Here is a 25237-nt window from a genome sequence, read left to right as displayed (position 1 = left end):
GATTAACTGCATCTGTCTGCTAGGGAATGGGAAGGTGAATGTAGCATTACTTTACGTTGGATAGTAAAACTGGGTCTTGGGCCAGTCATTTTTATTTATGTTGAGAATTTTTTTCACTTGCATAACATCTAGTCAGACATTTGTCATATACCAGGTAATTGACTCAGCTCATTGGGAATTACATTTTGTTACAAAAACCAAAGCAAAAGGAGGCTGGTTCCAGACAGTGTATCATCAACCCAGACATATTTCATGTGGGTCATATGACGTTGTCAGTGTCATGTTTATGAAGTTTTAAGATCATCACTATTATTAATACATCATAAACTTCCATTTAATGTTATTTCTGACTGATTCACAGTCTGTCCACCTCCCTATGACTTTGGCTTGTCTGCTAACTGTTAATTAGACCACTGTGTCTTAAGAGGAGAGGTTAGCTGAGCTGAATCTGTTTAGCCTCGAGCAAAGAAGACTATGGGGGGACATGATCCAGGTATATAAGATTCTAACAGGTCTGGATGCTGTTCAGCCAAATGGCTATTTCAATATTAGTTTAAATACTGGAACTCATGGCCATAAGTGGAAATTAGCAGGAGAATATTTTAAACTGAATTTGAGGAAGCACTTCTTTACTCAGCGTGTAGTTAGAGTATGGAATAGTCTTCCTGCTAGTGTAGCGGAAGCTAAAACCCTGGGTTCCATTAAATCAGAGCTAGATAAGATTTTAACAACTCTGAGCTATTAGTTAAGATCTCCCCAAATGAGCTTGATGGGCCGAATGGCCTCCTCTCGTTTGTAAATTTCTTATGTTCTTATGTCACACAGTCACAGTCCTTTTGCACGGGCTGGATGGGATATATCTCAGAAACAGCATCAATCTTTATCCTGCACTTGTAATTTCACAGGCTTCATCCAGACAGTCATGCTGTGTGAGCTTAGTTATAGAAATACCTTTATAGTGGAAAGATATTCCTTCTGTCTCTGTGCTATAAGTCCATGAATAGTCCCACTGTTGCCTGACTGAGACAGTGAACCTATTCACAGAATTATATGGCAAATAGTGCCTCTGTACGTTTACCTTGCATGGAACTGCATCGTGAAATGTGTCCTCACAAGACGAAGAGGATGAGGCTGTTTCTGTGTGGGGGATCCACAATGCGGAGACCTGGCAGTATCAGGGGAACCAACTCTCACGTTTCTGGTGTGGGGGATCCACAATGCGGAGACCTGGCAGTATCAGGGGAACCAACTCTCACGTTTCTGGTGTGACACTCATGCTTTCAGACTCTTACATTCACGCAAGAAATCTTAAGGCAAATCTATATTATTCCATTATAAACCTATAATTAGCTACACCAAAAGTGCTGGGGTAGTTTGCGAACCCTACAGAATATCCATCCATCCATTTGCTAAACCGCTTATCCTACTGGGTCACAGGGAGACCCTACAGAATATTTACAAGGTAATAAACTCGTAGTTACATACAGTATAAGCAGACTTGTCTCAAATTGAAAATCTCATGCCAGCCAGCTGACCAAAATTGGCAACCCTGCAGTATGGTTGTTTTTTCTCATGTTAGTAAGTCAGATACAGTACTTATATGTAAATTTGCTCTCCTTTAAAAAATTTCTTTTAAATGTTGTCAGCAACATTAGCTGCAGTGTCTTCAAAACCTCTAGCTCTCACACATGGCTTCATTAGCAAGCTAACTACCGGGCTAGGCTAGTAACAAAATCACTAAACTTGAGGATTAGACAAACCATAAAACTCAATGATAATAACATTGTTTATAATATTTACCAATGGCAAAAGATGGCAAACAAAACAATTAACAGTTACTCTGTGTTTCAGTGAAATGCTTCTGTGGTCCTGCTTGTGACAGAATGAAGGAAAGCTGTGGGCCAACACCATGTGAAACTCATGAGAATTAATGATATTGGTAGTTAGTCCCAACTCCTGTAGAGAAGCTTGGCTTCCAGGTGGATCTAAAATATCTGATTGCAAGTCAATGTCTCCAATGATCATTTCCTAAGCAAGACTATGAATGAAGCTCCCTTATGTGCCCATGAAGCACAGCAGGCAAGGGGCTCAGAAAACTCTCGGGAAATGATCAGTGCTATAGTTTAAGATAGTAAGATAGATTGAACTTTTCAAAAAATGAAAAAAATTCATTTACATTGATACAGTGATTAAATCACTTCTTTTGGAAATTGTATGGGGGAAGCCAAGCTTTCTGTGTCGTCTTAGAGCAGGGGCTTGTGGGTCATAGAGTGAGTGAGTGAAGAATTAAAAGCAAGCTGCCTTTTAATGTTAATGAGGGGGATGCCATGCGGGATATGGCTGTACAGGTGAGCAGCTTAGTGTAAGACTGGGCCTGAAATTAGTGTCACCAGTTTTTTTTTTTTTTTCACCAGTTGTCACCAGTTTGAGTTGACAGAGTGATTTCACTGTCGGGCCCCTGACCAAGGCTTTTAAACCCCAGTTTCTTCAAGGACTGGCTGACCTTGCTTTCTGAAAAAAAGAAAAAATAGTATGTTGCATTGGCTAAAAGCGTCTGTTAAGTAAATTAAAAGGAATGTTCCAGATACTATCAGGTGATTACAATCAGTTAGCAAAGGCTATTGTCCGAAGAAACATACAAGTGAGGAACATGGAGCTAGACCAGACGGGACCTTGCTCAAGGGCCCACTAGTGATATTCCTGTTGGTGGACACAGGCTTTGAACCCACAGCTTTCTGGATATACTGTAGGAACAGAAGCCTAACTCACTGCACTTCCGATCATCCTACAACAAACTATCGTTATTTGGGTCAGCCACACTGCATTCTCATACACTTTTTTGAGCTATGTTGCACATCTTTTCTTTTTTCTTTTTCTTTTTCTTTTCTTCTTTTTTGCTGTACCTTGTTTATTATGTGTTTGTTATATTATTTTTTTTCTGTTTTATTCTTTTATTGCAATTCCTTTTTAATTATGGCGGAGGTGATCACTTTAATTTCTTTGCTGGTTATTGTCTGACTGTATACCTTGCATGTGACAAATAAAAATCATTGAGTCCTGTATAACACTGAGCTATTTTCTGTTTTGTCAACCTCATGTCCAAATCCTGAATGCCAACCCCACACTTCATAGTAGTCATGACATATTGCCCTTTGGTCTTCCCGTGTGCTTCCCCTTATCCCAAATTCCTTGCGTCAAACACATCCCCACTCCCAAATCTGGTAAAATCAGCACGCATCCCTGTGGTTCTGATCCTGTTCCAGAGAAAGTCGTAATTTCACATTTCACTCCTATATGAAATTTTTGGAAACATTACAACTGTCACATATTGCTCATTTATAACTTTGAGGATTCAAAAAATGGTCTAATTTCAATAATTTCCTGATTTATAAACCATTGCAGCTAATGGGCCATCAAGCCAGCACTCTGCACACATTTATTAGCGTTCGTGAATGAGCACAAATTCACTGTTTCCAAGAAAGAACATCTGTAAAGTATGGAAAGACATTATTTTGTGCATTTTTCAATTTATTTTAAAGCATACATGGTACATTCCAGAAAATGAAGTTCATTCCAGTATTTTTGCTGTAAATAGACATTACTGAGTTATACACCACATCATGGGCAAAAGTTTATCCTCAATGCTCTATTTTCACATATTATATTGACACATATCTACATATATAAATATACTATATATTTTTCTACTTATTACATTGTACATTGAATTATTCTGCTGATCACCTTTCATCTGCTGCCATCTGTGGTTTCTAAATGCAAATCGATATTCTCACCTTTAAGAGCTTAGTACAGACATCGTGGTCCGCCGTCAAAGGAATTTACAGTTGGTGCCATTCGCAGCCTAACAGATACAGTAGGAACTGGATCAAATGGACTGTGTGTCCATTTTGAGTTCAGGATGTCTTCTGACCTTCCTCTCTCTGGTGTAATAAGCTCCGAACTGCAAGTCACACTGATTAGTGGAAGGATGCATCAGATGGTGCCCAGAGGAACTTTGTTTTCATTGTCCATGGGCGGAGGATGCTGTGCTTGGCTTTCCCTACATGCGGCCCCCTGCAGTACGCTCCAAGCGTTGCACCCGGCGTGTTATGTCATCCAGTAAAACAGACAGTCAAAGAAATTTCATACACCAAGTCATCATAGCTAGGTAGCTAAGGGACAGATATATAATGTACTTTTTATATTTTTTTGTCCAACATCCGTGTAATATACAGTATTACACTAGTGACCGAAATTACGGAAACGCCTAGCATTTTTGGTATTACGCTTTAAAAATTAGTTTCAGAAGGATATGTCTTGCCGTAAGTGCCAGGAAGGATTCTTGCGTCTGCTTCTGGAACGCTAGCCGGGCCTCGCACTTACACGGATCCACTGTCACAAGAGCTTTCACCTCTCTGGTTTCTACCAGCCAGAGCGGTAAAACAGGATTCATTAGCATCGGGATCTCAGTCTCACAGTATCACAGCTGTCTACTGCAGCCCATGCACACTAATCTTGCCGTGATGACTGCAGTGAACGGACCGGTCACATCACTACTGTTCACATCATATTTGTCCAAAACCTGATAGGAGATACATGGTAAATGAAATAAGATCATGGTTATTTCATGATGGTGGTTGGTTGCCATACCATGACCATCTGTTTGGAGTAGGGATGCCCCATAAGGCCATGGAATGCTTGAAGAGGGGTAAGTTAATTTCCAAAAAAAAGCTGTGTATTTTCAAGCCAAGCCCCTTTTTTCATGACCCTATTCAAATCGCATCTGCGAACAATGAAAATAATGGAGACAGTTAAACTTATTACTTGCAAAATGTAAACTGGTCCACAGCCATTGTATGGTCGGGAACCACTAGCTTAGAGTGTCCAGTTGTGAGGTGCTTTGGGTTGGGAACCATTAACTCAGAATACTGATTTTTGGGGTGCATTGGGGTCCTTTCGTCATGTCAAGAATGTCATTTTAACAAACAAAGGACATTTTCAGTTGTGCTACTGCCTATAATTATGGTTGAGAATTTCAACAATGGGAAATACCACACCCCTACACTCCTGGCAGTGTGTTTCCTAGCAACATCTGATTTGAAATATGGCTGTTCATTGCTTAAATACCATTCAAAACTGAACAGATAGCTGTATTAGAACAGATGAAATGCAGATTTAAGACACAGTACCTGAAATTCTCCTTCCATCTATAGAAATAGTTAAAAAAAAGACCCTCCCCCACTGACACACTCACTCACCAACACAAGCTCTCTCATCTCTGCTCCCAGTATATAACATCACCCTTAATCCCCATTAATACCCACCATATGTTGCAGTTTTGTGCATTTAAACAACCATGTCAATACTGTTAACTGTCACTACATAGCTGGAAAGCTCATAAGAATGGTGCTGGAATGTTATGCATCTGCAAGGAAAATAAAATTGTGTGGAACCTGAAATTTCTGGTTAAAATCCGGGTATATTATCAGCCTCAACTTACATCAATACAGTTTCCTGTTGCACGAATGAGCAAAGCTGTAAGTATTCAGCTGAATAATAAAGCATTAACTGCCAATGGCTAATAGGACATTTAAACATTCATTGAATGTTAAGTGAGCCTAAGAGCTAGTCTGGAGACGAATGGAGCCAATGACCAATGATTCCTTTTAAGTTTCTAAAATGTCAGGAAATTACAAATTGCTGAGGTCATTGTGCTGTAACTGATTTTTCATTCTCAGCAGCTGCGAATATTATACCAAATTAGGTTTAGTGACCAGACGCAGGAGAATCAGAATGAAGATGGATAAACAGCTTTAGTGATGAAACTTAAGAATTTTGGTAACACTTTACGTAAGGCAATGTTTTTAGTGATTTATAAACATATTCATAAATAGTAATGCATTCATAAATCATTGTAAACATGGCGATAAATATTCATCATAAGGCATAACACATTATAGCCATGTTTATTATGCATTATGACTGCCTTATGAAGCTCTCGTCTGTAATGCACTATAGGTACCTTTATAATGCAGAATAATGGTTGGTATAAGCATTAAGGATGCTTTGTACTGCATTATAAAGGTATCTATAGCGTATTATAGATGAGAGCTTCATAAGGCAGTCATAATGCATAATAGACATGGCTATAATGTGTTATGCCTTTTCATAAATATTTGTAGCCATGTTTGTAATGCTTTATGAATGCATTATAATGCATTATGAGTGTTTATAAATTACTAAAAACACGTCCTTAAGTAAAGTTTTATCAGAATTTGTTCTACTAGCCAACTTGACTATCCATTCATCCATCCATTATCTATACCTCTTTATCCTTCTGGGTCGTGGGGAAGCTGGAGCCAATCCCAGCATCATCGGGCGAGAGGCGAGGTACACCCTGGGCAGGTCGCCAGTCCACCATAGTTCAGTATAAATTTGGTCCAACATGCAGATCCTTGACTAGCCAGCTCAGTTTTTTTTTTGTAGTCACCCCACGTCTAACTGTCTCGCCTCAGGGGAGTGACTGACCTTTATTTCCAGCCTTGGCTGTACTATCCGGTCAGGGTTAGTGCTCAGAAAAAAGAAATGTTCTTACTCTGACACGTTTTCTTGTCTTCGTTCAAGACAAAGCCCTCGCGACACTTGCAGTAATAGGAGGCGTTGCTGTTGACGCATATGTGCTGGCAGCCGTGCTCAAGAGCACAGGGGTCCAGACCTGGAAGGAATGAGGTCAGACAATCGCCTCTGGCCTGCTGGCTGCAAGTGGAACTTCAATCAGCATCGATGCGTGATTTTATACAACTACAAAAGGTCCTTTCCCCAGGGACACCCAGGCCAATGCTCTGAGAATAGATTCATTTTTATAATGCATCTGGTGAAAGACATACTGGTAAAAGAATGTACAATGAATCTGCAGTTTATAGTAATGTAACGTAAAGTAGTCAAGTAAGATAGTAAAGCATATTGACAATGTGTTTGTTACTGGACATAACTGGCAATAACATACAGAATCAGCTTAGTTTAAACTTAGACCTAGAAAGTTCCTGGAATTTATGGTTAAAGTTTAGTGTGAAATGCATTTGAGTTTTAAAAGTGTATATGTGTGTGTGTGTGTGTGTGTGTGTGTGTGTGTATCAACAATCAATCTCTTACAGTATTCTAAATAATTATTTCTAAACTAAAATTTTTAAAACCAACAACTTTCTCAAATAAAGCAAAATTACCTAAAATTACATGTCTCCTCCTATAACGTTTTATAATACATGCATTATAAAATTTAATTTTATATATATTATAAACTTCATTTAAGATGAAAATTAATCATGCTCTATAAAACATGGTTTTGCTTGATTAGTTGAAGTAGTAAATGATTACTGTGATAATCAGGCCTGAATTGACCCACATGTTTCATTAGGCACTACTATGTCCAGCTGTAACAGTTAAGGTCTTAGTGACAAACGACTTGGCGCAAACGGCCTTGCTCTTACCACACAGAGTCTCACGAAATTTGGAGGTGAGCTTCTCTATGACTCCGTAGGTCTCCACATAAAAGACATGCGCATTCAGCGGATTACTGGCCATCAACTGGAGTGACTGGATGTCGGCTCGGTCCACCCCAACAGCGTAGATCTCTATGCCAGAGGCTCGGGCTGTGGCTGAGACCTCCTCCACCTGGTCCTGGGGTCGGCCGTCCGTCACGATGATGGCTACCTTACCGATGTTCTGGGAAGGTGGCCGAGCACCTGACTGCTCAGTGAAGGCCTTCTCTAGGGCTGTCCTGATGGCGAGGCCAGTCATCGTGCCCGTGGCCAGCGGCTGGATGCGCATCAGGGCTTGCTTCATGTCCGCCTTGTTGAGGTGCGTCTTGAGTAGAAACTCGATCTTGACCGTGCTGGCGTAGTTGACCACTGCCACCCTGGTAGCAGCTGGGCCAACGTCCAGTGTGTCTACCATGTCGCCCAGGAATATCTTCACCTTTTCAAACTCACCAGGACGTACGCTTCGGGAGCTGTCGATGATGAAGACCAGGTCTAGGGGGCGGCTTTTGCACTGCGCTCCTTTCCCTAGTGGTCAAAAGTAGGTAGTGCAGCTTCAGGCAACCTTAGTCACAGACACATCCAATCACATGATCTTCCCTATCATATCTTATTCTTCTTCCCACATAAGAGTGTAACAGATTCTTAGAAAATGCCTCAAAATGCAGCCTACCTCTGGTATCCAGCGTCCTTGGTGTTGACACGGCCCTTTCTGGCGCCCGTGACCGTGCATTAAGTCTGTTTGTAGCATAACTTTCAGGTAAGTCGCTCTGTGGTGTAAAGTCCTTCGCCTTGTAGGTCCCGTGCACCTCCCAAGTCAGGACCGAGAAGCAGCAGACCAGACCTCCGAATAGGGATTTCATTGTTTCTAAGCTCTTCGCCACATCAGTTTCAAGTTCCTGTGCTGAACTCACAAGTATCTGAAATATATATGTTCTAGAGAGTAAATTTAAACATTCCTAACCAAAACACGTGCAGAAGCTTAGCCAACCCAAATGTGGAGGTGGAGACTTATACCAAATATTCTTAAAACATGTTATTTTTCTTAATATAAAGATAGAAATTTATTCTATCAATAAAAACATTTTATAGACCTATCAATAAAAATAAATTTCCATATATTGTTTAAGTACTAATTATACTATGTTATACTGAGGTTCTTGTCACACAATGTTTCCTCTTGTATTCATTTTAATTTGTATTAGCAGTAGAAACTTTTGTCTTAATTTAGTGTAATCAATTACCAGAAAGTAATCAAGCTTAAGAAGAAATACTATGCTCACTGTAACATATATAGTACATAATACTGATGACTAAATTTGTTTTTTTTTAACATTTTGCTGTAAGTTTTTGTCTCCGACTGCAGCATTTTTAACAAATGCCATATTATAAACCAGGAGATCGTAACCTTTCTTAAACCAGGGACCATCAAATGAAAACAGAGCAGTGCTATGGGACGGTGCCAGTATGGGACAGTAAATAAATAAACTTTGCATTCCTGGATTTTTATTTGTGACAAGGTATACAGTCAGACTATAACCTGTAAGGGTGGACCTAAGGTGTAGCCAAGGATGCCCCCATGCCCCCCCCCCCCCCATTAAATATGTGGCCACCACTCACCAAAAAATAAAAATAGAATATTGAGTAATTAATTCTGTAAGCCAGGGCTGCCCAACCCATTGATCATGGAATGCATCCAAGACGATCATAAGGTGATTAATGGATAAAGCTCGCAAAATCATTGAGTCTAGCCTGACCCGGCCTCTGAATGGAAGGTGGTCAGCCTTTGTTAAAGCCATTTGTTGAAACTTTGTCGGGAGACATTTGAAATGTTTTTGTAGTTGTTGTTGACGATGATGAAAAAAACAGCACTAGAGTGGATGAAAGTGATGTGCTGAGTATGACAGAGAAATCCAGGAGATGTCTTAAAGTCAGTTTAGTGGTACAGTATAGCAAGACTTATCTGAAATAGATTTAAACACTTCAAAAAGAAAAGGATATGATTTTAGAAATACTGAATGATAGTATTGATGGAATGCAAAATGCAATCATAATGTGTATGTCATCCAGTCATCTATCATTTTTACCATTTTCCAGGGTGATATAGAGCCTGGACTCTATCCCAGGCAGCATAAGGGAACACCAGTCCTTCGTAGGTCACACACTCACACAGACACTTTCACAAACTAAGGACAATTTACAGATACTGACTCACCTGCGTCTTTGGACTGGACAGAACACATAAGCTCTACACTTAGAGCTGGGAGCTAATTATACCTGCATGGGGAATGTTTAATTTTTGTGTATTTTTTAGCCATTAATAACCAGGTCTGAAGTGTTTGTAAGGGCAAATAAAAAAACATTTACACAAAATTTAACATGTGTTTTAACATTTCCCAAAACAAGTCCTTAAAAATCTCATTACCCCAACAGTCTGGAAACATCAAGATTATTAAGAAAGCCAAAACATTGTCACATTTTAAAAAAAAAAATCTTTGTCATGCTTATTAACATTCATGCTCAATTACTTGAAACTCTGAAATAATGTATATTTTTTAATTAACATTTTTGTTTGATTTCGACTGATTTCTGTCATTACCACAACAGCTTCTGGAATCTACAACCTAATATTTTTCGTATTTCACTGAAACTTTGATATATTTTTTAAGTAATGTGGCAAAACTGAAGGATCACAACATATTGATTCTACACATGCAAACTACATTTTTTTTATTTATTAAATTATCATTAAATGGACACCTTTGTGGTTATGATACAGAGGAAATGATGTTGATGGTTTCATGAGAATCACCCAAAATAGCAGCAATTTCAAGGTCATCCAAAGGACTAAATAAGACCCACCAGTAGAGGGCGCACGAGGCTATAAGGAGTACAAAATTAACAAATTAAAAATGATCCTTGAATATTACTTGTTTCTCTTAATAGGTCTAAACATAACACTGTACAGTTATTTTACAGACATATTGCAAGGTACAGGTTCTGATATCTCCTATATGCACTTTTAATGTATTTTAATGGATACTTGCTACCACAGACAGCTCAAGGATGACAGGATGAAAAGATGTTTACTTGCTGACCATAGATACTCTTCATCTGTATTGGACTCACACTGTTTGAAGGCAAGGGACAAAAAATTAAAAGGGTACCTATTGCACTATTTAATGGCACAAGTTATCTGTTTTGGACCTCTACTAGTCCTTCTTGACATCTGAACATTCTAAAGTGGGTGTGGCTAAAACTGAAAACATAAATGGTTGGAATAGATGTAAGTTTTTATAAATGTAAGTGTATTTACCTGCAAGAATAAAAATGGAAATAAGTATTTTAAACTCTAATTGTAGTCTAATCTAACCTTAGGGTTCCTGAACACTTTGTCATGTTTTATCTCCGCTTAGGAGTACCTTTTAAAGCACTGCATCCCATTTAATCCACTGGAGGGGCACCGATTTGGACACTTTATCATGTTTTCTCTCCGCTTAGGAGTACCTTTTAAAGCACTGCATCCCATTTAATCCATTGGAGGGGCACCAATTTGGACACTTTGTCATGTTTCTCTCCGCTTAGGAGTTCCCTGTACAGCACTGCATCCCATTTAATCCACTGGAGGGGCACCGATTTGGACACTTTATCATGTTTTCTCTCCGCTTAGGAGTACCTTTTAAAGCACTGCATCCCATTTAATCCACTGGAGGGGCACCGATTTGGACACTTTGTCATGTTTTATCTCCGCTTAGGAGTACCTTTTAAAGCACTGCATCCCATTTAATTCACTGTAGGGGCACCGATTTGGACACTTTATCATGTTTCTCGCCGCTTAGGAGTACCCTTTACAACACTGCATCCCATTTAATCCACTGGAGGGGCACCGATTTGGACACTTTGTCATGTTTTATCTCCGCTTAGGAGAACCCTGTGCAGCACTGCATCCCGTTTCTTCTTCTGGCAAGGGCACCTTATGGGACACTTAATCATGTAGGGGTGGCATAGAGGGCACTTCATGATGGTACCCTTTTCCATTGGAAGGGCACTTTACAGGGTGCCGTGTCACATTTTCGGCACTCCAAGGACACTGATTAAGACATTTGATTACATTGTCTTGTTCTGTATATCACCATAGTACCTCATAAGGAGGGGGCACCATAGATAGCACTCAGTCAGACACACACACACACACATATATATATGTAATGTATGTATGCGTGTCTGTATATATGTTATATATATATACATACATTTCCTTACTAAGTTCTCTCTTTGGAGGTAGTTGATTGCATGATGCAACAGAGTCTACCCACGTAACGATAACTTCACAATATTTGAAGATAAATTTTAACATTTTTTACCCCACAACTTTCTTGCCCTAGTTTCTGTTTCAATCAAGTAAGTGTTGCCTAGCAACACTTACACTCAATTTGAGTCTTTGACAGCTGTATGTATTCATGTATGTATGTATGTATGTATGTATGCATGCATGCATGCATGCATGCGTGCATGATCTCATGGCCTCATTTGTGCATCACTCTGGACAAAATTGTCAGGCAAAGAAAATGTAAATGCAAATTCATCTAAACATTTATATAGCAAGACAGAACACATAGGCCACACTTAGAGCTGGGAGCTAATTACACATGCATGGGGGATGTTTATTTCTTGTGTATTTTTTAGCCATTAATAACCAGGTCTGAAGTGTTTGTAAGGGTAAATTAAAAATCATTTACAGAAAATTTAACATGTGTTTTAACATTTCCCAAAACAAGTCCTTAAAAATCTCATTACCCCAACAGTCTGGAAACATCAAGACTATTAAGATGTTTTACTCCAGAACTTTCTTGCCCTTGTTTTGTCACCGGAAGCGCTACGTAGCGCTATATGTATGCATGCATGTATGTATATGTATGTATGCATGCATGCATGCATGCATGCATGCATGTATTATTATCTGCCTAATTTGCGCATCACTCTGGACAAAATTGTCAGGCAAAGAAAATGTAAATGCAAATTTATCTAAACATTTATTGAAGGTACTTGTTTTCCATAAGGAACCATTAACAAAAAAGCAGCATGCCACCACTGAAGGTCACGACCCCAGCTGGTCTCTTTGGGCTGTGATCCAACAGAAGACTGGCTCTTCCTGAACCTAGATCAACAGCCCCAGCCCTCACTCCTTTAAAAAAAAAACACAAACCCTACAGGTGAACAGAACACAAATGCAAGAGACGAACAAACGCTTAAGGAAGAACCTTGGTGTACATTAAAGTTGTAATGGGGGCGTTTTCATACAGGTTACATATAAACTACTCTTCATCTTAGATTATGTGGGAATCAAGAAGAGGAAAACCTATGCAGAACTACATAAAGTGCCAAAATCAGATGAAGAAAAGGTTATATTTAAATGCACATATTCACTCATTTAAGGAGTAGACAGTGGCCAAAAATAGACTAATCAGAAATCAAGCAATATTACTGCCGTGTGAGATTTTATCAAAACAAAGACAGGAGTAAAGGAAAAATGTAAAGGACACAACCAATGGCCACCCTGCAAACAGTGGGGGCCAGAGGATGCTGAAGGTGCAGGACTCCGCTATGCAGGCAGGAACGGGGCACCTCAGGCAGGCAGGTATGGGGGCGGAGGCTCCTTCTCCGGCATCTTCATGGCCATCTCATAGGTGGGCAGGACATACTGTAGGTAAGGACACAGTCCCAATCAGCCAATCATTCAGGGAGTGTTCAATTTATATCTTTCTGATTGGACAGTTTGGCATTGCCTGTTAGGGATTTAAATGGGTACCTGGAGAGGTGCTTCAAAGGAGGGATAGACTGCAATCTCAGGTAGGTGCCTGTTGTTGATGTACTTATAACAGTTCCACACACAGTTGATCAGGTAGGCCTTATCAGGAAGAGAAAGCAGCGCCAATGAGAGTAGACCGAATGACTAACGCATCAGACTTCTCATGTCCGTCTAGAAAATTCCACCGGATCTTTACCTTGAGGATGAGGAGGAAGGCGAAGAAGACGAGAACAAAGAGGAGCAGGCAGCTGTTGTCAAGGGAAAGCAGGCTGTCCTTGTAGGGGAAGTCCGGCTGGGGGGGGGAGGAGGGGGGCATTTTTACAAGCTACGGACACTACAGTATGCCAACAGCGACAACATACCACCAGCAGCAAAGAAAAGCAGCACCACAAAAGTTCCAGACTAACTGTATCTGAACTACTGGAGGAAAAAGTCAAGTGGCACTAAAATAGTTGATTTTGGGCTGCATAAGGTTTTTGTGCCTTAATAAAGAACCAAAATGGGGAATGTGAACGTGCAAGTGAGAGCAGATCATCCAACTGATCAGATGTGTAACTACTCATACCCTGCTAGGCTTCATACCAAGTCTGACTTACACAGGAAAATAATTTCAGATCATACAATGATATACTGGTTACAAACAGTTAAAAATTTCAAACATAACAAAAAAAATTATTCTATTCTTAGTGATCCCGTCAAGCTAACTATATTACACATAGACAAAAATTACACACACATACATATATAAAACACAAATATACTAAACATATATTAACCCTGTACCTGCAAGTAATTATTTAGCTAATATTTCCTGTGCTAAAAGGAGTGCAAAATCGACACAGTCATTCCCCCACGTGACGAGCAGGTAACTGACCAGCTGCTCTAGATAATCCTTGATGTGTGGCAGGTAGCTGAGGGAGCTGACAGCCACCAGGCAGCTCAGGGCAAAGTCAAAGAGCTGGTAGCAGAAGAAGGGGATCAGCCAGCCGTCGCGGTGCTGAGAAGGAACAGGCGAGTAGTCAGAAAGCAAGCAACAGTATTTCACATCAGAAACACGATCCATGTGCATCTGCCCTAGTTAGGAATGCATTTTAGGCTTTTTTATGGGGATCAGACATGGTAAGATCATCATCATCACCACCACCACGGCAACATTTTCATTTTGCACAACTGTTGGAATAAACCTGACAGTTTATAAATTGATGAACAATTAATCGGGATAGAGAATACAAAAGTTTCCACTGATGGCAATATGTAATGGTAGACCAAGTGATGGAGTACAAGTTCAGGATTTGCAGACGGAAAAAAAAAAATAAAAATTCAAAGCCAAGACTCCTTGCCTCAGCTTGTCTCCTATGATACTGATGTCATATCTGTAAACATGAGTCTAGGGCCAGAATGAGGGGGCAGAGCTGAGAAGAGCCAAGAGTTTGCTGCTGGTATGCAGAACACAAAACAAACAGAGTAAACAAAACAGCAAAATATGCTGCTTCAAATACACAAAATGTTTTAAAATTGTTTCCTGTTTATTTCTAGGCCCTACAAAACAGCATCTGTTCAAGTGTCTTTGTTTAAAAAGAAAATTGTATTGTCAGTGTAGAATTAGAGGAGAATGGGTATTGTTCTCAAAAACATCAAAAAGCTTTGACACTTCACTGTGTGAATCAAGGACATCGTATGACAAAGATGCTGAATCCAGGTCCAGGGGGGGTGGGGTGGCAGGGAGAAGTAACAGACACCTGGTGGGACTGCTGATATCTGCTCAAGACCTCTCTGCAGTCTATGCTACTGCTGAACAAGCTGGATTATAAGACAGGTAAACTGCACTGCCAGCCTAATTCTCAGCAAGAGATGAGACTATTCCATTGTCACCTTCACAGACACTTGGCTGAACCATACCTGCAGGGCCCTTGATTTACAATACAGTACTTAAGGCCACTGAGCTGAAAACACCAGCAATCCCAGAGGTGGCGCCGTTCTGCCATCAACGGCTCCTGGCGTACAAAGAAAGTTCTTGGCCAAGTCACACTGAGTTCCTCACAGTTATATGCCAGCCCTATGACCTACTGCAGGAATTAAGCCGTTATTCTTACTGCTGTTTACATCCAGCTGCAAGCGAATGCTGTGCGAGTCGTACTGCGTGATAAGCAGCCAGGAGGGCGAATCTCAAGGCTGATTAATCATCAAGGGGGACTTTTAAAAAGTGCTGTGGAAGATTCACCAACACAGCACAACGGCAGCCGGAGTCAGGAACACGCCAGAGCACGGCTACACCGGCATTAAAGGGGAGCAACAATTGCATAAATACCAAACCAAAGGAATGGTACCCTTTCAGAAACTGAGTGCTTCAGGAGAACGGAATACAAGCTGCAAAAGGTCATCAGACACACAAAAAAGGCTTTGGAGGACAGGTTGACATCACAACATGGGTGTGCTGACAAGGCATCTGGGAGCTGCACAGGAGAGAGGCCTCAGATTTAAAAATCAAATTTAACAGGACCTGATTAGCCGAATAGATGAATAACGTTTTTGCAAAGTTTGAGGTTCAAAACATTAGCCGGACACCCAAAGCTCCTTGCATAACTGCCTGGGCAGGAAGTGGGGAAAACTCAGCAAGGTCAAAGTCCACAAAGCTACGTGTCCTGATTACATCATTTCCTGTGTTCTAAAGACAGACATGCAGAGCACGGCTGGCCTGTTTTCAACATCTTTGTTCCCGTCCACAATCCCGCAGTGCTTCAGGAGAACAACTGCCGGTATTTCGTGACTCCCTCAGCCAACCATACATTGAATCCGCCAGCCGTGTTTGTTTTTAGCCTGATCTAAAAAGGTTGAAAACAGCAACAGCATTTTGTCTGAATAACTACAAGCACTAACTTCAGTGGTCATGAAGCGTGTGAAGAGACTGGTCATAGGACACATCAGCAGCATTGTCCTGGATCACATACAGTTCTGAACCCGCCTCTCTGGGACCCCTACAGTTTGCATGCCAGAGGAACAAGTCACTAACTAACACTGTCTTTCTGGCCCTTCATTTGGACAAGATGATCTACACCAGTATGTTATTCAACTTCAGCAACATTATGCCTGGCAAGCTGGTGGCTGAGCTTCACGAGCCCTCAGATACTGCACCTGCTACTGGTTCCTGCCAGCCTGAGAGGTGGCATTCATATAGTGTAAGCATTCACCTAAACCTAAAGAACAACTATGACTATATGGTCATATTCTGAAGCAACCACATCATCAAGTTTGCCAATAATACCACAGTAAGCAGTCTCATTAGTATCCATAATGATAAATCCTCATCCAGAAGTGAGGAGGTGGTGCATGTAAATGGTGCCCCAGCAGTATAATGAAGGATATTGTTGTGAACTTCAGGAGGAACAGCAGGAGTCACTCTTCAGTCGCCACTTACGGCTTTCCAGCGGAGGAGGACAACGCATCACAAAACTCACGGTTCAGATCATATCACGGTTTTTGAGTCACGGATCGGTTCATTTTTCATATCAGCAAAACAAAAATGGGGGAGACCAATATCTTTGCTTCCCATTTAGTACTTGAACACTTAAGGCAAGGAACTTAAAATGTCCCTTTGATGTGAACACACAGATAACTGCTTTATCTGTATCTTTTTCCTACATTTCTGCGTCGTGCAGAAGTCCATAGAGGACATCCATCATTATCTTCTTCCATCTTGTTATGTCGAGACCACAACTTATTTTTCTCATGATTTCAACATAGCCAAAGTTATTTTCTTGAGATTACAAAACAACAAACGTTATCAAGGGAGAAAGGGGGAAGCAGGTTCCAGTAAAAATGCTATGGCTAATGCTATTGAGTCCATGCAGGTTATTTTAGTGCATTCCCACCAAAAATCTAAACAAAATCTCAATGGCTGCTTGCTACCCTGCTTGTTTACAGTTTGGAAAACTTAAAAAGAAAGAATTAATAAAAAATTCAGATCAACCCCATTAAACATCCCACTGCTACTGCATTGGAGAATAAAAACAGATTTTCTTTGCAATGAAATTATAGTGAGGCAATTAGAAGCCTTTAGGTAATTTAGGCAACACCTACACACTCAAAAACAATAAACAGTATTCATCACAACTTGATGTGCCAGATAATTTAGGTGAGGTCCAAAGATTTTGTCCAAAGATTTATGTGTACTTCACATAATGGGGTAATTCTCCTCCATTGTGAGATATAAGATTCATGTCCTGAATGCATGTCCTCTATGGACTTTCACAGCATCGAAATTTAGGGAATTATTTCTTAAAAAGTAACACCGGCAGTAAAACTATTTCACCCTTTATGGTTATATTTTACAATTAATTCACAAGCGTGGGGGTAAGGATATTCAGTCAGTTACACCATTACTCTCAAGCGCAAACTATCTGCAAGTACAGGTTTTTCAGATCTGAGAGAGCCTGAGATGGACCGAGATCAGTGTTCATGAAAGCCTGTCAGTGTAATCACTTCCTATAATGGCTAAGCAAGGGGTGGATGATACCACACTTATCTTCTACCTCAATAGCACTAGAAGTGTTCTTGCCAAGAGTACCAGCATTCGATGTGGTGGAGCCAAAGTTCAGCACAGGAAGGCCATACAGGGGGTTTTGAATTGGGCCCAGAAGATCACGGTAACCGAACTGCCTTCTGTCAAGTGAATATAAGTCAAACACTGCCGTAACAATGCACAAAGAATATTACAGGACCCACGTAATCCAGTGGAAAGCTATTCTAACTGCTTGTGGCACTGCTTTTCTACATGAAGTACAGTCTAAGTGTTCTGTGTTTTCACTGCACTATTACACATCTTGTCTGTTTATTTATGCTGCACAATGTTCATTGTTCCACATACTGGGTGTGGATGCATGAGTAAGCATCCCAACACATGTCTGCACCTTAAACAAAAACTTCAAGACTCGAGATGCTTTAATTTGCAAAAACAAATACACAATAAGAACCTCCACAGATACACTTGAGGCAATTTAAGATATTTTTAATTTTATTTTATTAATTTTTTTATTTTATTTAATAAGTTTTATCCGAGTCTTGGGTAGTGAATTATATTTAAAAAATATATATATATATATATATAATGTGTGCTTTGTTTTTACAACTTTGTAATGAAAATTTCTCTCAAAATGTTTAGTGAAGGTTTCAAGACATTAGTCTCATGGACTGAATTTTCAGTATTGTTACATATATACTACAGACATATTAACCCTATTGTGCTGTATAGTTTATACCACTGTATCGACTGTCCTTGATAAAGTAATTACATGCATTATGTAAGGTAGACATCGTGAACAATAGATTACAACAGTGTGGAAATTTGAGGACCAAGCAACAATTTATACCCTAGATATATTACGATTGCAGTAATACACAACAGGATTCACTCAATACATATTTAAATGTCTGAGGGAGATGCTTTGAAGTGTGCAACATTTTTTATCCACAACAAACAGCTGTCGGAGGCACTTTGTCAACATCGAGCAAGAAGGTAATGAAGTGGATGCTGTGGTGAAGGGCCAGAATGAAGAAAGGTGCCCAACTTACCGTTATTGCTCCATACACCATCATGGCACTGATAGTAATCATCAGCAATGAGATTGCAAATCCCACGCAGATATTTTCTGCAGGAGACAAAAGAGACGACACATAGATCTGTCACAAGTCAAGAAGGACCAGTCAGTTAAACAAACGCACAAGTGTATAACCATTCATGCCAGCCAACATGGGTGGAGAGTTTGGGTTCAGAAGGGACAAATCCAGCCCAAGATTGTTTCAACCAGCCAGTAGCGTATAAAGAGTCTCAGTCACACTGGTTGGTTGAAACAAAACCTTGATCTGGATTTGTACTTTCTGGACCTGAACTTTCCACCTCTGCCAGCCAACGTGCTCTTCTAGAGCAGCGATTCCAAACCCGACCCTCAGGGACCCTCAGACAGTTCCCCAGACAGTCCTGCAAAAATGCGGATGGCAGGCAGCTGGGAGAGTGCAAAACCATGGAACGTCTGGGGTCCTCAAGGACCGGGTTGGGAAACACTACAGAACTAGTACTGTTGCCCTCTGCAATGGTAACAAGGAAACACCAAGACTAAGGGCCAATTTTAAAAAAAGTCTCAGGATTACATCCTACATCATGACCAACTCACTGCACCATCCATAATTAGTACTGGTGAAATAAAGGTCAGTTACTGATTACTACAAACCCCTTCAGAACTGCTGGCATATTTAAAGCCAATGTGAGAATGTACGTCGATTTAGTCTCTCAGGATTAAAGCACTTGCTAACAGTCTATAATGGTTTATGTCTTCAATCTGCAGACACCAACTAAAACACACAAATGGATTCGCACAGTGGAGTTTTCTGACCTGAACCTTAGTGAACTCTTAAGGCTAATTCATACTTTTTGTGGATGTGGCACTGCTGACCTGGCCATTGTGACGCAAGTGTCGTCACTGAGGTCAAGCTCAAATACCGTATTTAAGGAAGCAAGTGAGGAAGCATGCCACTCAAAAACTAATGCGGGCAGTTCGTTCTGCAATGGAAATGTGCCTCAATTGTTCATTGGCCAGGGCAATGGGAAGCCAAAGTGGATTGGACCAATGATTGTATACACACACTTTTTCAACCCTCTAAGACCAGACTAAAAACAAACATGGCTAGTGGATTCAATGAATGATTGGCTGAGGAAGTCCAGAAAAGCTGGCATTTATAATTCCTTGCTACATGATTATAAAGACTCCGATATGGATGCAAACTAAAATAAAATACGTTTGTAACTACAATGCCATACGCCCATCCATATCCTTGCATAATGTAAATACATAATGCATGCCAGAGTTCGTAAACGTGACACAAGAGCAGCTTTGCTCTACAGCACCACCCTAGCCCTGGCATCAAAGAACAACTTCCTGGCACGTTGGTGCTAGAAGAGCGAGTATCCAGGAACGTGGACGGACTGGCACTGCGGTGCACATGCTGTGGTGTGTCCGCAGTTGGTATGGACCAGCCCTTTCACCCATTTTAAAACAGGAGATCTGTAAAATGAGGTCATCAGCCTGTATTTCGACACCTCAAAACCCACTTCCTTGTCCACTTGGCAGAGTTAGCATCCACCTGTTCTCAGTGAGGAATCTGCCATGCTTGCAAGCATACTGGTAAATCTCAAAGCTTCCTTTACAATAGTAAAGTAAACATATAATTCGTACACTGCTTTGCACAAGTTTTTTCCCCAAAGAGCACCTCACTGCAAGTTTGAGCAGTACATGTTCTCACAGCAGTACAGCTGGATAAATTGTTCAGATGGCACGCAAACAATCTGACACGCATCATCATCCAGCATACCTGACATCATGTCAGAAGCAAAGTAATGTTCGATGACCTCATACTGCAGGTCGACGGAAGGGACATTCTCTGGCTGAGTTATAGTCACAGTCAACAGGATTCCAAAGAGCAGGTTTACAACCTGGAGAAGAAAAGAATAACCAGCAGACAAAAGAACAAATATGAGAAGCCGGATAATAGAATAATCATGGCAAATTAAGTGCCACCTGGTGAATAGTAACCAAAAAAATTCTATTCAGTATGTCATGGTGGAGTAGATGACCTCCAGATGTTCTCTGGCATTTCTATCATGGGAGTCACCAAAAATTTGATACATTCAATTTTATCTAGAAGCACACAGTTTTCTGAGGTAAAACTATTGTTTTTAGTATTCATATTTCATACGCAGGAACACAGAAAGTAAATCATGTAAACACCTAGCAGAATAAACTAATCTTCAGATAAACATTCGGTCTACTCCCACCTTATTCTTAAAGGTTGTACACCACACCTAGCTTAGAGAGCAGGCTTTTTAGCCTGTTTGAACACTATTTAAATGAACAGATCAAGTTTTGGTTGCTTGCTACCCTGCTTGTTTACAGTTTGGAAAACTTAAAAAGAAAGAATTAATTAAAAATTCAGATCAACCCCATTAAACATCCCACTGCTACTGCATTGGAGAATAAAAACAGATTTTCTTTGCAATGAGATTATAGTGAGGCAATTAGAAGCCTTTAGGTTATTTAGGCAACACCTACACACTCAAAAACAATAAACAGTATTCAGCACAACTTGATGTGCCAGATAATTTAGGTGAGGTCCAAAACATTTAAGGCTAAAGGATATACAAGATTCCTTGGAAATTACAGATTCCTGGTCTGGAAGCTGCTTAGGAATACTATGCAACAGTCACGTATCCAGGATGTGCTGTGCCCTGGTGTCAGAGATGACCTTCAGAGGATGCCATTTATTCAGTATAAGTTACTGCAAATTCTTCACACGTGTGGGGGAAAGAAAACCTCACCCATGCATGACGCTTTCTGAGCAACTTTTAAACAGCCACCCTTCCCGTAAATCTAATTTGCTAATCCAAACTGATTTACGTGTTTTTCTTCCTCTCACACCAGGATGAAAACCACATTTACCCTGTGAATTAGGAAGTTGACATCTCTGCAAGCAGCTTGTTTCAGCTTAGTATCCTGTAGCACTGACCAAACCTACCCCATTCCCTGAAAACTAAACAGTTCATTTGTGTCACACTCACAGCTCATAGTTCTGCGAAAGCCACATTTACCCAGTAGTACAAACAGACTTAAGACACAGTTTTCAAAACTAGGGCGAGACCAACAAAAAGGAGCAGATATTAAGGTTGCATAAATGTTTCACCATTGGCAGAAAACTGGCCGATAAAGTGCCTTTACGCTCTTTAAGGAGAAAAGCGCTGTAGTACAACTTAATAAACCTGGAACTACTTTTAAGTTTGGCAAAACAACTGTTAATGATCCAATTGGGATGCAAATACCACATTATACATAACAAAAAACTTCATTCACACACTAAAAAAAAAGACTTTACAGTTCATTTGTAACGCGCTTTTGTTCCCCAGACAATTTAATTTAAATTTACTCTTGTCTGAGAGTTCAGCATTGTGAAAATGCATGTTTACTTGTTTTAAGGTCATTTTTAAAGGCCATTTATAAGTTTGGTTTGATATTTATGTTAGCAGTTTCTGCTGTTTGACAAACTGATCGCATATCAGTTAATACAGTATTGTTTAAAACTATTGAGTGTACCTATATTATCAATTATTGGAAATACAGCTCCTTATAATCCTGTCTCAGCCCATTCTTGTACTAATCCAAACCATTATAAAATAGCCTAATTATTTAGATTCCTTCCCAAAACTCGAGAATAACACCTTTTTAATATAAAGTTTGCTCTTTAGTAAGTTAATGTGACTAAACCACAATAGAGAGAGCGAAAATAACATGAGGACTTGTGTTTGCGTAACTGGATAGTTATTACACAAGCCTGAAAACTGAAAAATAAATGTGTAATCTGTTCATCGGACTCATCTTCAGCTGTGGAGAGGAAAAAACAAAAATGAAGTAGAATTCCCCTATGAGTTTCAGTTCATGCGCTCAGCTCTGGAATCCTAAAATAAACAATCAAGCACTTCACCTGGAAAGTAATCAGTAATCATTTCTAAGGCGATGTACTTATCTTATGGTTGATAGTAAATTATACAAGCTACATATAATTCGTGAATATTTCCGCCACACTCATTTTACGAGAAATATGTCTGACTAATTGTTCAAAGGACCAACTATAACCCCTTGAAGCCACACCTGGAAAAAAAACACTGACTCTTGCTTACTCAAAACCCATGACCTCCATGCTTTGCTCACAAGTACTTTTATGTTTATGCGGAAAATATCCCTGATCTTCTTTAATATTCATTTTAATCAACGAGATCACTGTACCGGTCTCCGAGTCAGAAGAGAGTCACACTTCTGTTCTAAAAGAGTTATTTACCTGACTGAAAGAACTTACAAAGCGTGGTCCTGTTTGGCCCCATTAAAACCTAAGGACTGCTAAACAAGTCGAAGGCGGCTGGCAATGAGCCGTGACAATGCGGGAGCGCGATCGCTTTTGTTATGTTTCCCAAGAATAACCGGCGTCTCTGTCGGAAAAGCCAGCGTCGGCCACGTATATCTGCGCCCATTTTACCATCCAGGTCAATGCTGGTGCCGTCGGTCCCCGATCGCTCATGCGCGCGAACCGAACGCCAAACGTACATTTTTTTTCTCACTCACCATGTACCAGGTACCGAGTATGATCGTCCCCGTCCTGACATGGCAACATCCGCAACATCTGGTGGTGTAGAAGCGCTCCCGACTCGGTTTGAACTGCATGTCGTTCGCTTTTTTTTACGCCAGAGACGCAGGGAAAGGTGTAGGGAGCAGAAATGACAGAGTCTTTCTCCAACTGCCACAGCCCCGGCGCCGCCTCCGTGGCCAGCTGACGCAAACACAAGCAGAAATATTATCGATATACACAGGCGTGATAGACAAGGCGATCGGCCAGTAGCGGAGCGTATAAACCAGCCGGAGTCGTTTAAGTCGCATAATAAATAACTAAAAGCCAGTGTCTCGTTTTTCTCTTTGCGCCCAGATGGAAGATTGCATTTTATTGAATATGCAGAAGAATCTTATGACGTTTGTGATTAGCCATTTTTGGAGTTTTATTCCGCATGTTTAGGGGGGCATTGCTGCACGGGCTTACCCGGGCTGAAGCACAGGGGCCTCCACCAAAAAGGGACCTCAACTATTCTCGTTAAATAAAATTAAAGACCAGGAGCTGCCACCAGTTCCGTGTTTTCGGGATCGTGTGAAATGCTATATCCTGTTTTGAAACACTATAGGTGTTCCGTATTTTCGTTTTAAGACCGAAACTACATTTAATCAGGCGATTTCTCTCCGCCTAACATTTTACAAAAAAAAAATTCTCGTAGAAAATAGCATGGGGCTTTTTGACAACTGAAATAAACAAGGAGCATCTAACCATGCATGTCAATGCGCCCTTGACGATGTTGTAACGTCTCGATACGCAGAAGTGCAGTGTTGCCAGGTCCACCAAAAATCTCCAGCCCAAGGTCATCTTAAAATCCGCCCAACGGAAGCTGAAACTAGGCCAGTATTTGAAGTCCCAGTATATTCTATCACAAATAAATAGACCGATATTTTGCATGCTGATCACATTCAGATGTTAAACTTTTAAAATCACAGTACACAATGAAGTCACATGGACAAACTCTCCTTTCCCAGGGTTGCAAACTTTGGTCAGCTGCTTGGAGTGAGATTGTTAATTCGAGATAGATCCGCACACACATGCATTTAAATGTATGCAACAGTTTTATTATCTTGTACATAGTATTGAGTCTGCATACTACCACAACGCTTCTGATGTAGCTAATTTTAGGTTTATAATGGAATAATAGGCCCATTATTCATTCATAAGATTTGGTAACCCTGCTTTCCGTGTGTCTGACTTTCAGTGGCTAGAGATTCAGTATTACTCAGCATTAGGAGTCACTTGCAGTCATAATAATTAATTTCTTTTCCCCCTTACAGTCCGCTGCCACAGAACATTATGAATCCAGCCCAAAAACCCCCAACCCGTGACTCCCTAATATTTACCCACAACTATTTTCATAATAGCCCAATTGGGCGGGAAAACCACAGACCTGGCAACTTTGCTTACGTAAATGAATAATGCACCAATTAATTAATACCACAGTAGTGATTAAGTGTGCTTCTGAGTGCACGGAGATCTGAGTTATGATTGGTTCAAAATGCTTACTTGGTTGGCTATGTACTTCTTTTTACCTAGGTCTTAAACACATTTTGTAATATTCACCCAGGCATTTATCTATAATCTACTGCTACAGGCAGACAGGAAGTCAGTTGCATAACAAGTTACACTGCAGGGATCCAGATGAAGTTTTATTTAAGTATGAACACCTTACATCTAATAGTGTTTCTGTTAATTT

At 40.4% G+C, this 25237-nt stretch overlaps 2 protein-coding genes across 2 annotated transcripts; both read right to left on the bottom strand.

The window, feature by feature from the left end:
* Positions 1 to 4282: 4282 nt before the first annotated feature.
* matn3a (matrilin 3a) lies at positions 4283 to 8398 on the bottom strand. Its single transcript, XM_023806719.2, has 4 exons — positions 8209 to 8398; positions 7488 to 8063; positions 6596 to 6715; positions 4283 to 4422 (listed from the first exon to the last, which is right to left on the bottom strand). Exons 1-4 carry the CDS (start codon positions 8396 to 8398, stop codon positions 4283 to 4285), a joined length of 1026 nt encoding a protein of 341 aa, XP_023662487.1.
* Positions 8399 to 12545: 4147 nt separating this feature from the next.
* On the bottom strand, positions 12546 to 23887 carry LOC111841186 (lysosomal-associated transmembrane protein 4A-like). Its single transcript, XM_023806759.2, has 7 exons — positions 23502 to 23887; positions 20707 to 20827; positions 18913 to 18989; positions 14219 to 14341; positions 13541 to 13636; positions 13345 to 13443; positions 12546 to 13236 (listed from the first exon to the last, which is right to left on the bottom strand). Exons 1-7 carry the CDS (start codon positions 23598 to 23600, stop codon positions 13162 to 13164), a joined length of 690 nt encoding a protein of 229 aa, XP_023662527.1. The 5' UTR covers positions 23601 to 23887; the 3' UTR covers positions 12546 to 13161.
* Positions 23888 to 25237: the final 1350 nt, after the last annotated feature.

This window comes from Paramormyrops kingsleyae, chromosome 19 (genome assembly GCF_048594095.1).
Source record: "Paramormyrops kingsleyae isolate MSU_618 chromosome 19, PKINGS_0.4, whole genome shotgun sequence".
Taxonomy (NCBI): Eukaryota; Metazoa; Chordata; class Actinopteri; order Osteoglossiformes; family Mormyridae; genus Paramormyrops; species Paramormyrops kingsleyae.
This window is presented reverse-complemented; position numbering and strand designations above follow the sequence as displayed.

Coding starts and splice junctions, on each gene's coding strand:
- matn3a (XM_023806719.2), bottom strand. CDS start 8,398: ATGAAATCCCTATTCGGAGGTCTGGTCTGCTGCTTCTCGGTCCTGACT. Junction 8,064..8,208: donor AAGGACGCTGGATACCAGAG/GTAGGCTGCATT, acceptor TTTGACCACTAG/GGAAAGGAGCGCAGTGCAAA. Junction 4,423..6,595: donor AGACAAGAAAACGTGTCAGA/GTAAGAACATTT, acceptor TCTGGCTGGTAG/AAACCAGAGAGGTGAAAGCT.
- LOC111841186 (XM_023806759.2), bottom strand. CDS start 23,600: ATGCAGTTCAAACCGAGTCGGGAGCGCTTCTACACCACCAGATGTTGC. Junction 20,828..23,501: donor TACTCGGTACCTGGTACATG/GTGAGTGAGAAA, acceptor TTTCTTCTCCAG/GTTGTAAACCTGCTCTTTGG. Junction 18,990..20,706: donor TGCTTCTGACATGATGTCAG/GTATGCTGGATG, acceptor TGTCTCCTGCAG/AAAATATCTGCGTGGGATTT.